At 35.4% G+C, this 15,213-nt stretch overlaps 1 protein-coding gene across 3 annotated transcripts in view; it reads left to right on the top strand.

Annotated features, from left to right (window-relative positions):
• LOC107597821 (G-protein coupled receptor family C group 5 member C-like) overlaps window positions 1-9,302 on the top strand; it is a 10,743-nt gene extending 1,441 nt beyond the window's left edge. Inside the window, exons 2-6 of one of the 3 annotated variants that reach the window (XM_016289011.1) lie at window positions 2,340-3,388; window positions 7,309-7,409; window positions 7,594-7,716; window positions 8,349-8,392; window positions 9,052-9,302. In XM_016289011.1, the coding sequence (XP_016144497.1) occupies window positions 2,344-3,388; window positions 7,309-7,409; window positions 7,594-7,716; window positions 8,349-8,354 (1,275 nt within the window). In that variant the 5' untranslated portion in view covers window positions 2,340-2,343 and the 3' untranslated portion in view covers window positions 8,355-8,392; window positions 9,052-9,302. The remainder of the gene's footprint in view (window positions 1-2,339; window positions 3,389-7,308; window positions 7,410-7,593; window positions 7,717-8,348; window positions 8,393-9,051) is intronic. The other 2 variants (XM_016289010.1, XM_016289013.1) reach the window with 2 other exon arrangements.
• The last annotated feature ends 5,911 nt before the right edge of the window (window positions 9,303-15,213 follow it).

Here is a 15,213-nt window from a genome sequence, read left to right as displayed (position 1 = left end):
AGAAATGACAAACTACAAACGCTACTCTACACTGCTCAAAACTCGCGTTTGAATCGTCAGTGGCAAATCCTTTAAACGTACTTACAGTCTGTGAGTCAGAACAGCCGGCATTGTAGTCTACTCTCCCAGGATCAGGAAACAGTCCTCCATAAAATGCGCTGGACTCATCTGAATATTTTGGTTGAAGTGTTCTGAAACAGTGTTGCAAATACAACTTAACCACTGATTTCTAGTCGTGTCCTCTTTTGGAAGACCAAATAAAGTAGTTTCGCTTTCACAACGAAACACAGCGCCTTCACGACATGGCGGCGGCGGCAACAATACTACAGCGAGAATAAAAGTCACGCCTTCTTTCTTTGCGTGAACATTTGGGCGGCGTTATGAAAATCTTCCCACATAGTGACGTAGACATGTGGGGGCGTGTTAGAACGAGCCGTTTTAGGTAGGCGTGGTTGACTCTTTACTTTTATAAAGAATATCTCTTTGGATTTGAGACTTTAGTCTTTGCAACTTTACAGATCTTCTTTATACACCAAGAGCTTGTAACACTCCAAAGAGAAAGGAAAAATTGAAATCGCATCATATGGCCTCTTTAAAAGGCTTGGAAATGAAGAGCCCTCCCCTTATTTTATTTTTGAACTTGAAATAATATAATGCTTGTTGATTGTGTCATAAATTGATATTGTTAACATGGTAGATTGTAAGAAACGTAACACTCATAAACTGTAATCCTCTGCTGGAGCTTGGCTAAAACCAGAACATTAGAACCCTAGAGGGAGTTTTAAACATCCAGCAGGTGAACAACTCGCAGACATTGAGTTCATGTTATGTTTATTTTTAAGGCCCTGCATGGTGTTCATCAGTTCAGCCACCTTTTACATTGTATGTCTCTGTTAAAGTTGTGATTTTCAAAGAGAGTTCTTCCAGTGCAAGAGTTGAACAAATAGAAGTTTATGTACTAATATAAGTAGTCTTTATCCGTCGAATATGAAAGCGACTGGCTTCAGTAAAGCACAAACTGTACTGTAGCAGTTCCTGAAAGAGTACTCTTGATTCCTGAGGGAAAGTATCGATTAAGTAATGAAATCAGTATAATGTGATCAAACAGACACAACCTGTTAACAATGAATTGTCTTATCATTTGGTAACAGTCTCACTTCTAGGTTGTAATGAGATTGTGGTTACAATTCATTGGAATTCAGTTAATTGTGGTTAATCTTTATAACACAATAGAAAATGTAAGTGGTGTTTTTAATCTTTCTTACTAAGTAGTAAATTAAACTTCAAGGTTTCGAAGAGCTCTTTATGGTCCATTTGTCATTTTGTATATTTTTCCACTGATTCACTCTCTTCAAAGTTTTGAAAGTGGAACTAAGAAAATCAATATTCTTTAAAAGTCCAATTAATGATTAACAGACAAATCTGGATAAGCTCCAAGTGTAGAAATTTCTTCTCCTTATGATTAATGTCTGCTCTTAAGGTGCGGTCACACTAGATGAATAAGACCCATTCAGGTAGTGAATCATTTTAGAGTGACTGAGTTCATAACTGAATTCCTCATTAAATGATTCATTCTTTTGGAAAATGTCTGATTCAGAATGAACCAGGAACCTGTAGAATGATGTACACTTTAGGTTTGTGAGAGTTAAATCAGTCTGTTTACTGCCATATCACAACACATGATTGAAGATATTCACTATAATTAATAACAATTAAAGAAAACATTAAGATATTTTACAAAAAAAAGCATATTAAAGTTCAACTGTAAGGTTGAGTCTACTGTAAGATGAACCCAACATTTTTTTTTCTCCAAATAGGCAGAAATATTCTTAAAAAGCAGTGAGAGCATGAATTTGGAACAAATCTATATTAAATGTAACTGTAAAATATCATAGGTTACATACACTGCCATTTAAAAGTATAAAGTGGGTAAGATTTATTTGATCAAATACAGTAAAAACACTAATATTGTAAAATACTATTACAATTTTTAAGCTTTTTTCTGTTTTAATATGTTTAAAATGCATTTATTTCTGTGATTTCAAAGCTGAATTTTCAACATTGTTACTTCAGTCTTAAGTGTCACATGATCCTTCAGAAATCATTCTAATATGCTAATTTGGTGCTCAAGAGACATTTCTTACTGACTTTGGAATGGTTGTGTAACTTAAATCTTGATTTAAGTTATGTAATCCTGTTGCCCATAATCATCGCAATGTCCAAAGTAATTTTGCATGCACAAAGTCTAGAGAGTCCACACTTTTTGAGATCCACACCAGGATTTTGAGCTAATATCACTCAGTATCTTGTAACTCTTAATTCTTGCTTTTCTCTCTTAGAAACATGGATCACCTCACCTCCAAACGTTTTCATCTTCTGCTCTTCATCGCTCTTTGTGTCGTTCCTGGATCACTGGCCCAGACTTCGATCCCCAGGGGCTGTGGAGATAATGTGGGCTCCTTGTATTTCAGCCTGTGTGACCTGACTGCAGTCTGGGGTGTTGTAGTTGAGGCGTTTGCAGCTGCTGGTTTGGTGGCGACCCTGATTCTTCTGATCGTGCTGCTAGCCAGCCTTCCTTTCATCACTGACAAGAAGTGGCGCAGTTCAATGGGGCTTCACGCAGGCTTCCTCATCTTCACATTTGGACTGTTCGCCCTCACATTCGCCTTCATCGTTGGAAGAAACTTCGCTACCTGCACGTCACGCCGCTTTCTTTTCGGTGTGCTGTTCGCCGGTTGCTTCTCTTGCCTTCTCATGCACGCCATCAGGTTGAACATACTGGCCAGGAGGAACTCAGCGCCCAGAGGTTGGGTTTGGTGCTTGGGAGCTCTGGGACTCTGGCTGGTAGAAGTTGTCATCAACACCGAATGGCTAATCATTACTATTGTACGATACCCAACTAACATCACTGGAATTCTGGCTACTGCTACCGCTATTCCCTGTAATATCGAAAACCAGGATTTTGTCATGGCGCTCATTTATGTTCTAAACCTACTATTGGCTGTCGTGGTGGCATCCGTACCCATATTGGCAGGTAAGCACAAGCGTTGGCGCAAAGATGGAGCCTTCATCCTGGTCTTAGGACTGCTTTCGGTGGGCATCTGGGTGGCGTGGATTCTCATGTTTGTTTACGGGAACGCAAAGCACGGTGGGCCGACGTGGGATGACCCCACATTGGCTATAGCATTGGTGTCAAACGCTTGGGTGTTTCTGCTGCTCCACACGGTGCCGGCGGTGTGTAGCCTGAGTGAGGAAGATGAAGATGCAGCTGCAGCTGTTGAGGAAAATCTGTACCCCAGCAGAGGGTACGAGAACATTCTGAAGGAGCAAAGTGCACAGAGCATATATATGGAGAATAAGGCCTTCTCTATGGACGAGCCCACTGCAGGTAAATGCAAGCTTTTGAGTTTTTACTTTGTGTTCTTCTTAACCTTATCATCTTTGCTTTGAAGTTATCTTACTTTACAAGTTATTTTTTATTGGGGATCCATAATATTTCTGTTTCCATATTGTTATCGGGAAATATAAGTGTGTTTTTATGAGCATCAGTCTGATTAGGCTGATTGGAACCAGATAATATTTTTATTTTAAATAAATATTTTTATCCAGTTTTTAACAGTGTTAATGGAATTGCATATGCCAAAATGTGGACACTACCGTTCAAAAGCCGTTTTTTAATGTTTTTAAAACCTTAAATATTGTGCTAACCAATACTGCATTTATTTGATTAAAAATACAGTACAATAGCAATATATTACAAAAAAGTAAAATAACTGTTTTGTATTTTAAAATATTTTCAAATGTAAATTTTTCCTGTGGTGGCAAAGCTGAATCTTCAGCAGGCATTACTCCAGTCTTCAGTGTCACATGATCCTTCAGAAATCATTCTAATATGCTAATATCCTTTGGTGCTTAACAAACATTTATTATTATAAATGTTGAAAACATTTGTGTCGCTTTATATTTTTGTGGAAACAGTAGCTGGGTTTCCATCACCCTGCTTTTATGCGCATTTTGAAGTATCGCATCAGAATCGAGAGATGGAAACGCTGAATTTCGAATAAAAATTGCTTAATTCGCAAAAAAGTTTTTACGCTCGCTTGAGGTGTATTGGGGATCCATAATATTTCTGTTTCCATATTGTTATCGGGAAATATAAGTGTGTTTTTATGAGCATCAGTCTGATTAGGCTGATTGGAACCAGATAATATTTTTATTTTAAATAAATATTTTTATCCAGTTTTTAACAGTGTTAATGGAATTGCATATGCCAAAATGTGGACACTACCGTTCAAAAGCCGTTTTTTAATGTTTTTAAAACCTTAAATATTGTGCTAACCAATACTGCATTTATTTGATTAAAAATACAGTACAATAGCAATATATTACAAAAAAGTAAAATAACTGTTTTGTATTTTAAAATATTTTCAAATGTAAATTTTTCCTGTGGTGGCAAAGCTGAATCTTCAGCAGGCATTACTCCAGTCTTCAGTGTCACATGATCCTTCAGAAATCATTCTAATATGCTAATATCCTTTGGTGCTTAACAAACATTTATTATTATAAATGTTGAAAACATTTGTGTCGCTTTATATTTTTGTGGAAACAGTAGCTGGGTTTCCATCACCCTGCTTTTATGCGCATTTTGAAGTATCGCATCAGAATCGAGAGATGGAAACGCTGAATTTCGAATAAAAATTGCTTAATTCGCAAAAAAGTTTTTACGCTCGCTTGAGGTGGTTTTTGACTTGTGCAAAAAAGGGTTAATGCGAATAATGGGAGATAGAAATGCATTTTGCGAATAATATCCTCCAAGCGCATCAAAAAAAGTCATGTGACTTTGCGCTATGGGACGGCAAATCCTGACTAACCAGCGGACCGATCTTGTTCCACGGCATCTGAAATGTTGTTATATGGTCATTCGGAAATACCCGAGCAAAGTCTGTCATCAAAGTATTTCTGTATAATTGCCTCCCAGAACTGTTAAACGACTGCGTTCCCAAACCGCAGCATCCACCTCCGAAAGCAATAACCTTTGCTTTGTGAAATCCTGAAGTTACCTTTATATATCTGTGCAGTTTTTCATATTCAGCATAAATAGCCAGATAGCTAATTGTAAACAAGTATTTCTTCACTGTGGAAGTACTGTAGTTGACCTGTAAGAGAAAAACAGTTTATGCTGACAGCCACTACAGCACCACTTGTGGATACGCTGAGAAGTATATGTTTCATTTGGAATCCGTTCTGAAATATTTCGTAATAAAACAATGTCTGAAATCAGGATTCTATAGGTAGAAGTTTCTGTTTTAACGTTTCATGTAAATATTGTAGGCTCTATTGCTGGGTGGAAATGTTCCAGAACATGTAAATGGACCCAAACATCATGAAAATCATTCCGTTTTAAAGAATGAATTCTGAATTCCTAACTCTAATTAATTACTATTATGGATCTAAAACGTCTTGGACGTTGTATACAGCAATGTAACTTTGCACCGTTTATTTGTGCTGTTTCAAAAGCTCCATGCAGTGATTCTGAATTAAACTAAATGTGCTAATTATATACTCCAGAAACCCAATATATCTGTTTGTGTTAACATGCACTGAGAGGAGAGGGAGCGTGTGACTTTGAGAGAGGACAAAGCTGCAGAACATGCTGGAAACAGGGCTGAATTTCACAGATAACTGCTGCTTACACACCTGAATTTGATATGCTGATGTTTGAATCCACTCAGTCTAATATCTGATCGTACCGCACTCAACACGCAGTTCATCCGTCCTCTCTTCCTCTCTCTCTCCCTGTCTTCTCACTATCTGTCTGTCCCTGTCTATGTCTCTTTCTCTCTTTGTCTTTGCACCTGCTTGTTTCCTCCAGCCAAACATGCAAATATCTTTTGCCTTTTGATGTCCATGAACTTGCACCCAGAGCTTCCATGCATTTGCGCATTCGGGTCAAGCCTTTCTATTGTAGATCAACAATATCCAACTGTGTTTGCTCAACCAATAACTTACAGAACAGTCACATTTATTCAATCTTCTATCAATAGCGTACCATACATATAACGTTTCCTCATCTTCATCAATATTTGCATAGCAGCTGTGGTTTTGTGATGTAAAAGGAATGCTTCTGTTTGTTTTGAACAAGGAGTGCTGGAAAGTTCAGGAATCATATCTCACTAGTAAATGAAGGATGAAATGAAATGAAAGACCTTTCCCACCCTGACATGAGTCAATAGGAGCACACACTACTCCTATCTGACTCTCTGTGGAGACCCTGAAGCGTGTGTTTACATTAGCATGTCTCCAAGGAGACTGAGGTGTGGCAACAGTATCATCAGTGTTGGGTATTTCACAGAGCGAGAGGACATTTCTGCCTCACTGCATCGATTCAGTCTTATCAAACCGCATTCTGTCATATGCCATCTAAACGCACGTAATATCGTGGTTAAGATAACTTGAGATATTTGCTAAGTGATTGTGATAAAAGAAAGGCATATATCTAGTTTCTTGGAAACATATCATTGTTTTATTATTGCAGAATAAATATGAGATTTTCTATAGCAAATATATGTATTAAATAATATATATATATATATATATATATTTAATACATATAGCACACAATACCGATCAAAGTTTTAGGGTCAGTATGTGTTTGTTTTTTGAAAGAGGTGTCTTGTTCTAATAAAAGCTGCATTTATTTGATCAAAAATACACTGAAAACATTAATGTTGTGAAATATTAGTAAAATGTAAAATACATGTTCAGCAGCCATTACTCCAGTCTTCAGTCTTCTAATATGCTGAATTGGTTCTCAAGAAACATTTATAATTTGATAATTGTCAAAAAACTGTTGTGCTACTTAATATTTTTGTGGAAACCACAATACGTTTTTACATATACTTTACATTTTACATTTTTAAAACACATATTTTTCTGCAAGAACCTGTCCCAACTTTTTTGGAATGTGTAGCTCTCATGAAATCCAAAATGAGCCAATATTTGGAATTGGGTTTGTGTATATATATATATATATATATATATATATATATGTGTTATATATAGTTTTAGTTAACTGTATTTATTTAAATATCTAAGTTTGATTTCAACATAACAGTCATAACAAATCTGAAATGCATTTTTTTTAACTACTATTATTTAGGGGGAAATAGGTTATTTATTCACATTTATCGCATATAGGAGCGTTATTTTTATTGTCTCATGTGTCTATATGGATGTCATGTTTGTCACACACAAAGGTGTTCTCAAGTCCAAACAGCTAACCTTTTTGTTTTAACATTGTTTTCTCAGGTAATAAGCCTGTGTCCCCATACAGCGGCTATAACGGCCAACCCCGAAGTTGTGTTTACCAACCGACAGAACTAGCCATCATCACCAAAGGAGTGGTCAATGTGAGTGCACATATTTTCCTACTGATTTGAATATGCATACAACCACCAAGTCTTGTCGTCACTGTTCACAAACAAAAAAATACAAGTCCACAAAAGAGCTTTATGTACATATCTGTGTTGTAGAGTGTTTTTGTGCATTTGTGTGTTCACCTTCCATGTCTATTTGGACTGTTTTCGGCTGTAGCAACGGATGGAATCATATGACAATATAATTCCACGAGCATCCACAGGCACTCCTCCCAGAGCCCAGGGCGGCCACACCAGCCCCTCCGCACAACTTGATGATATGAGACAAATATATACAAATGTATGTGGAGAGCATTATTGATGCTGTGTTTCCTTGCTTTGGGTCTCTCCAGACTATCGCCCTTTCACTTTTAGCTTCCTTCCTTCCTTTTCAACATGCATGCATACTGGCCTACTTTCTAATGATCTTATTGATTGGAAAGCTTTCTTCAGTTTTGTAAGGGTGCTGTATGAATAATTTTTTTTTTTAATGTTCATTATGTTTAGCATTCATTTGGTGTATTTGATGTATAAAAGGGATGTTTTTGTTGCCTGTAAATGCCATTAGTTTAATCGACAGATACTGTAAATGTGCATATTACTGATTGTTAGATGAAACAGTGAAAATTAAGCCTATAATCACCCACACAAAACATCATCATCTTTCCTTTTGGTGAAGAGAACAGAATCTGTCCTTAAACTTCTTCTCGAATTTTTGGGTTTTCTGGTGCCTCTCTCTCGCTCTCTGTCGCTCTCTCTCTCTCTCTCGATTACACATGTCCATGGGGAATTCTTTCTTTCAAGATCTGCTTTCATTCCTAAAATGCACTTGATGACACTTTAACCTTCTGTCTGGAATGGTGGAATTTAAAGGCCTTTTTTTTTTGTCTGTGTTTGTTTGTGTTAATTTTTTTATTTTCATTTTTTTGTAAGGTATGAGGGGGTGGAAGAAGGATTCAGATCTAATAAACTAAACTGTATGTCTTCTGGCTTTTCATTTCAAAAATCATTCAATTTCAGTTTTTTTACTCACCTCTGTGACAGAAGGCATCTGTTTGTATTCTCATTGCTACTTATTTCCTTTTTCTGTCAGAGTCACTGCTACAAAATCACATTTACATTATTACATGTATTAATTATTTGTGTTATATTTTATAGCAAAATATATGCTCAATATTATTATGTGATTATTATATTATCATGTGATTATTTGCAATTAGTTTGACTTAATCTGCACATTGTAAGTAATGTTTTCAAGGTATTTACAGCTTTAATTATATTTATATTTATTGTAGTTTTTTCTTAAGTTCATATTAATTTTTTCATTTAAACAGTATTATTTTAGTGTCATTGAAATCCTTTGTTTAGTTTATATTTTCCATTTAAAGTTTTAGTAATTTTGCTGTTTTTGTTTTTTAATGTCTGTGAAGTTTTATTACTTTTATTTCTGTTTTAGTTTTTAATACATCACGTTCAACCAAAAAATGAATGAGAATAGCTAAAATAAACTGTTTTAAGTTTCATAAGTTTTTGTAGGTTGCTATATTTGTTTTTTTTATTAGTTTTTTAGTATTTTATTTTTACAATATTTTATTTTACAGAAGTTATCTAATATTTCCTCTGTTTCTCACTGTAGGGAAATTTCAACAGAAGACCCCAGTGATCAGCTCACACCGACTTGTTTTTTTTTTTTTTCTGGTGTTTCTAAATTAAGATTTGTGATTTTGTTTTTCTTTCCATCGCTGTGGTCAACTACATAGACCAACTTCTGTGAACTCAGACTAACTGAGCAACAATTAGTTGGTTTGCTCCACTGAAAGCCAATGTGTTGGGTTTTCTCAACCGCTGAAGACATTGAGACATTGAACAATATGGCTTGGTTGTGCATGGGACACATTAAAAAGATTAGTTGTACCAATGACTGTATAGACTACTGCAATGCTACCAGCTGTGTTTACTAAGAAACACAGACCAGCAAAGGAGTGTAAAATAAATGTGTGCTGGTTTTCTGTCACTCTGTATAAGGAGTTCTGAAATGCTGCTTCTACCACTGTAAACGTAGGTGTAGCGACACCATACATATGCCTAAGCTTTAAATTACATATATAAAATCACAAATGTTTTGGTGCAGCAAAACAAGACTTGATTATTTCGTTATTTTCCCAACTTTGTATTTATTGTAAGTGTAAAGTAGAATAAAACTCAATCTGAACAGAAAACCTTTTCAAACCAGATGCAAATGTTCTGTTTATTGATGTAGATATTAAAATTTGACAGAATGGGAAATTCAAGAATATTTATTAACTCTTCATGCTCTAGTTACAAACGGCTTTCCATGTGAAAAATACTATTTTTGAATTCCGTAATGTGAGACTGTTTGTGAGTGTGTCCTGGGCACAGGGACCTCATCAGGATAACTTCGGAAAGGGAAGTTAGTCGAATGGAAAATTCCCTTCACAGTAACTAGTGATGACATTTCCATAGGCACTGCTGATAAGTGTCTCAGTATGTCAGCCTGAGCTACAGGGTTCCGGATGGAGGTAGCCATTGCTTCAACACATGACCAAAACACAGGTCATAGTTCACACGATTGTATTTTGTATTATTGTAGCAATATTAGATGTACACACTACCTTCCAAAAGGTAAGGGTCAGTACGATTTTTTTAATGAATACATTTATTTAGCAAGGATGCATTAAATTGTTTAAATGTCACAGTAAAGGCATTTATAATGCCTTTTTTTAATGCTGTTCTTTTAAATTTTCTATTCATCAAAGAACAATGACATTTTTTTTATATTAAAGGCACATTATGTAATTTTCGCTGCTAGAGGGCGTGTATTCAAAATAAACAAAAGAGACAAATGCGTAGTGTGGAATCATGGGAGTTGTGGTCTTCATCCCCACAGCCGATGCAATCAGACGGGACTCGGGCAGAAATCATGTTCATGGATGAGCTAATGATTTATTAATGTAGTAGAATGAAGCAGGGTGAGGCTGAAAGCCGTCGAAGCGAAACGAGGCCGCTGAACGAGCGCGACACACGGCTCGAAAGCAGCGGAGCTTTTATTATGCCACAGTCGACTGCTTCCGCTCCTTCCGGTCGTGCGTATGTGGGGTAAAGCAGCGCTGTTTTATCATACTAGATACGTTTGAAAGTTCTGTTATAATGCTACTCTGTGCGGTCGTCACCTGTCTATTAAAACACACAACATATTAAAGCGTCTTTGGTGTTTCCATGTTTTCGACAAAACAAAACCGGAAATCGAGGGTGTATGACGTCATTGGCAGGTGACACAATGACACTATAAACACGGTCCTTGTCACTTGGTAAAGCAGCGCTGTTTTATCATACTAGATACGTTTGAAAGTTCTGTTATAATGCTACTCTGTGCGGTCGTCACCTGTCTATTAAAACACACAACATATTAAAGCGTCTTTGGTGTTTCCATGTTTTCGACAAAACAAAACGGAAATCGAGGGTGTTTGACGTCATTGGCAGGTGACACAATGACACTATAAACACGGTCCTTGTCACTAGTTAAAATCGCTTATTTCTCTGGATTTAAACATTCTTCGAAACATTTGAGATAAAGTACGTACACAAGTCAGCAAAATATATAACACTGTTCTAGTGGTTTTTGGATATTTTAATAAAAAAATCTTACATATTGTGCCTTTAAGGTTTCCACAAAAATATTTAAATTTGTTAATAACAAGAAATGTTGCTTAACTGTAATATTACTGCTTTTTTTGTATTTTCAAGCAAACAAATGCAGCCTTGGTGCAATCTTACTCAGACCCCAAACTTTTAAATGGTACTGTATATAAAATCTGCGTTATATCAGCAATTAAACATCTCATGCACTGTAAAAGATGCTGCTGCAGTTAGTTCTAACAATTTAAACATTGTTGAAATAAATATCCAGGTTAACTAAAGTTATCATTTTTAAGTCAAGCACAAACACTTGAAACAACACATAACTTTTTCTGATGTTGAATTTTCAGTTGTGATACCTAATTGCAGCCATCTTTTTCTTTTACAGTCAGTACAGTTTTCACATACTTGGCAAAATCACTCGAAGCAAACAAGTATACAAAGTACAGACTTTGTAGTATGCATTAAAATTTCAAAGCAAAAATGCAAAAGTTTTTCAAAGATGCATGTCTTTGGGAAATCATGCTGAACAGTGCAGACTTTTCCTAAAATGAGTCTGCAAATTAAGCATCGCAGAATGTTCTGTCCATTTAAACACAGCTACACAAAAAATTCAACTGTAGCTGACGTTTTTGCATATACATTGTCCGTGGTTTTCTCTTCCAGTAAATGTTCTCAGTATGCAAATGTACCCCCAAATTATTTTATGTTTTGAAGTTATCAATGCATCTCAGCCTCCTAAAACCAAAAGATGTCATAGTGTATGTGTGTGTTCTTTAGCTATGCAATAAAAGTCAGTGGGGTCCAGTGTTGTTTGGATCCCAACATTGTTCAAAACCATCTTCTAATACACAGGTTTAGAATGAGTAGGCCTAAATGACTATTTTCATGTTTTGGAGGCGAACTAATCTTTCCTTCCCTACGATTCATTGTAGTATAATGTATACTGTCTACATTTCACACAGGATCCTCCCAAGATACTGTCACAATAGAAACACTAACTATCCTCTCAGTTTTAGGGTATGAAACGTGATTTAGGATGCGTCTGTAGTTTCTAGACTGTCTCTCATCAAGTTCACCCCGGCTGCCTTCTTGGATGTCTTCCCTGCAGCCCGTCCTGACCGTGTATCAAATGTTAAGCGCTGCCGGTAAAATCTAGATGCTGAATCTATAGGTAATATGATAAGCATTTTCTCCTCACATTGAGAACATTGTGTGCTGGGTATTTAAGGAGAAAGAAGACATAAAAACCTGTCCTTTCAACAGCATTGAATATAATGTTTGCGGCTGTTTGTTATTCTATTGCAAAAGGACATTTGGCACATTAAATGAATGAGTAGGTGTTATGGACGTATCAATTTTCCTAATTTCCGCCCACTTGGCTAAATTATGTAACATATCTTATGTAAATTACAGAACTTGTTCGCAATCTGTCGGCCTGTGTGGTTTAACAGGAGATAAACCTTTACTGTAACAACTCTTAAACCAGGACACATTGATTTGATATTGCCACCTGTCAGAATCACACATTTTATATGAACAGAATTTTTTTAAATATCTATTTTCTGCTTAAAACTTTTCCAAAAAAGCAGGATGTATATATCTTAAGTTATTATCCTTAACTGAAATTAAACCTAAAACTATTAAAAACATTCTTGATATCTGAAATAAATAAAAATAAAAATTCTAGATGAAATAAAAGTAAAGTAAATGAAAACGAGAAATGTTGCATTGGCAACTAACTGTAATAAGTTGAAGCACTATAATTACTAACTGGACATAAATGCTGCACTGAAACTGAAATAAAAATAAACAAAAAAGCACAAAAAAAAAAGCTACAAAAGCACATAGCAAAATTACTAAAATGTAAATAAAATTAAAGTGAAAACTGAAAACATAAAGATAAAAACTATAATTGTTTATAAATAATACTAAAATAACACTGGTATACGTATATAAATGATCATCAGCATATTTTTGAGAAGAAAAAAAATGGGATTACCTTTATCAAATATTACCTTAATTTGTCCATGAGCAAATAAATATTTAAAATACATATTTCGTATTGCACATGGACAAATGAAAGTGATATGTGATCATATATTAAAGTTAAACATTTTATGCTGAATATACTGTATGTAAATATTATATATTATTATTTTAATCAATTAATATATACAGTACTGTATATATTCTGAATAAGACCCAAAATTACACTTTTGGACAAATTTGACTTTTAAAAGACAAAATATTGACTTAACTGGATGATGGCAATCATATCAACACTTTTCTTATGATAGCTTGTGTATGTAAACTCGGTGTGCATTTTACAAATGATCATCCTCATAAAGGGGTGGCATTTTATTTGCCTGTACTTGTACTGATCAGTGTACCTTTTTATGTTCATAATGCTGCTTATTCATACTGGCCCGCCCATTATACAATTCCCATGTTCTGTATTATACGATCTTCATTCCTATCCACAGAACTTCAAAAGACCGGCCCTTTGTTATTTTTGTGGTACATAAGTTACGTATCTCTCTTTTCCCCTTTGTAACATAAGGTTCAACCTATATAGAAAAACAAAGGTGTAAAATTGAACCACACTGGGCATGTCATGTTTGCTAAGTGTCTTAGGAGTCTGTTAAAACAGTTGTTGTGAAACATACAAACTCAGTAAACCAGAATGAAGCCATCTGCAAACTCCTGTTCACCTCACAGGTTCTCAAACAAACTACACGCCCAGGGACTCATTTATAAAGCGCTGCCTTCAAGCTGAAAGAATTTGCTACTCTGTATTTTTAAGTGTTTTTAAAGTGATATTTATGTCAGCAGCTAGTGCTAAAGTAGTCTCTGGTCAACATTAGCTGAATGTATATGCGATGACTGAACAAATATGTTGTATTCAGACTTGAACACTAAGTATTTTTTGGTCACATATTTTAAAAATCACTCTTAAAATTGGCATGATATGAAAACCCTATCTATATCGTGGTCTATCTATATCTATGTACCTTTAAGGTACTAATATATACCATTTAGGGGTGAAAATTTTACTTTTGAGCTTTTGCACCTTAGGGTACTGCTCCAATGACAGCTTTGTACCATTTTTATGAAAGTGTAAATGCATATCTTATTTTGAACGATTCAAACTTATGTTTAATTTTTTTGACGTATGATGGAAACCTGGCATTGCTTATCTATCTGCATCCGAACAAAAACTGCTAATTTAAACCAAGTTCCTGTCCTACTTTTTTTCAGTAATCTGTTACACTCAGATGCCAAAATACAGAAGACAAGATCTCTCACTAGAGATCATAAGACTAGTATGAATTCTAATGAGGAAGTTTAAAGCTCCCAGATATACAACAGCATGTTCTGCTAGTTTAATAATATCCTTGTTATAACCTTTTAATCATAAGGCTGACTGGTATGCTGTAGCACTAAATCATTTTCTGAAGATTATAATATACTACTAAATTACATACTGTCTTATTCACAGTGAACTCTTGTTTTACATTTCAGGATTTCTCAGAAACAGTGACTGCCATAGTGGGTCAATAAAAACTAGCAAAATAGCAAAAGAAAACCTCCACTATAGCATTTCTATGACTTTCCAAATGAGAAAAAAATGGGAGATTGATTTCAGTGATCATACTGTACGAAAGAACATTATAAATGCACATTCATTTTTTTTTTTATTAAAGTATAAAAACTTTCACAGTGTTATTAACTGTGGAAACATCATCACAGTCTGTGAAGCCAATTTGAATGTATATACAAACTGATGTCCTATTACATTGTCAACAGTAATAAACCTCATTAACTACTAGAATTAAAGGAAAAAAAATCAAATATCTACACTAAAAAATGCTGGGTTAAAAAGGGACAAACCCAGCTATTGGGTTGTTTTGACCCAGCGGTTGGGTTGTTTTGACCCAGCGTTTGGGTTGTTTTGACCGAGCGGTTGGGTTGTTTTGACCCAGGGGTTGGGTTGTTTTGACCCAGCTATTGGATTGTTTTGACCCAGCGTTTGGGTTGTTTTGACCCAGCTATTGGGTTGTTTTGACCCAGCGTTTGGATTGTTTTGACCCAGTTGTTGGGTTGTTTTGCCCCAGCTGTTGGGTTGTTTTGACCCAGC

Source organism: Sinocyclocheilus grahami, unplaced genomic scaffold, assembly GCF_001515645.1.
Source record: "Sinocyclocheilus grahami isolate Dianchi unplaced genomic scaffold, SAMN03320097.WGS_v1.1 scaffold238.1, whole genome shotgun sequence".
Taxonomy (NCBI): Eukaryota; Metazoa; Chordata; class Actinopteri; order Cypriniformes; family Cyprinidae; genus Sinocyclocheilus; species Sinocyclocheilus grahami.
Note: the sequence above shows the minus strand (reverse complement) of the source record. Positions and strands in the feature narration are given on the sequence as shown.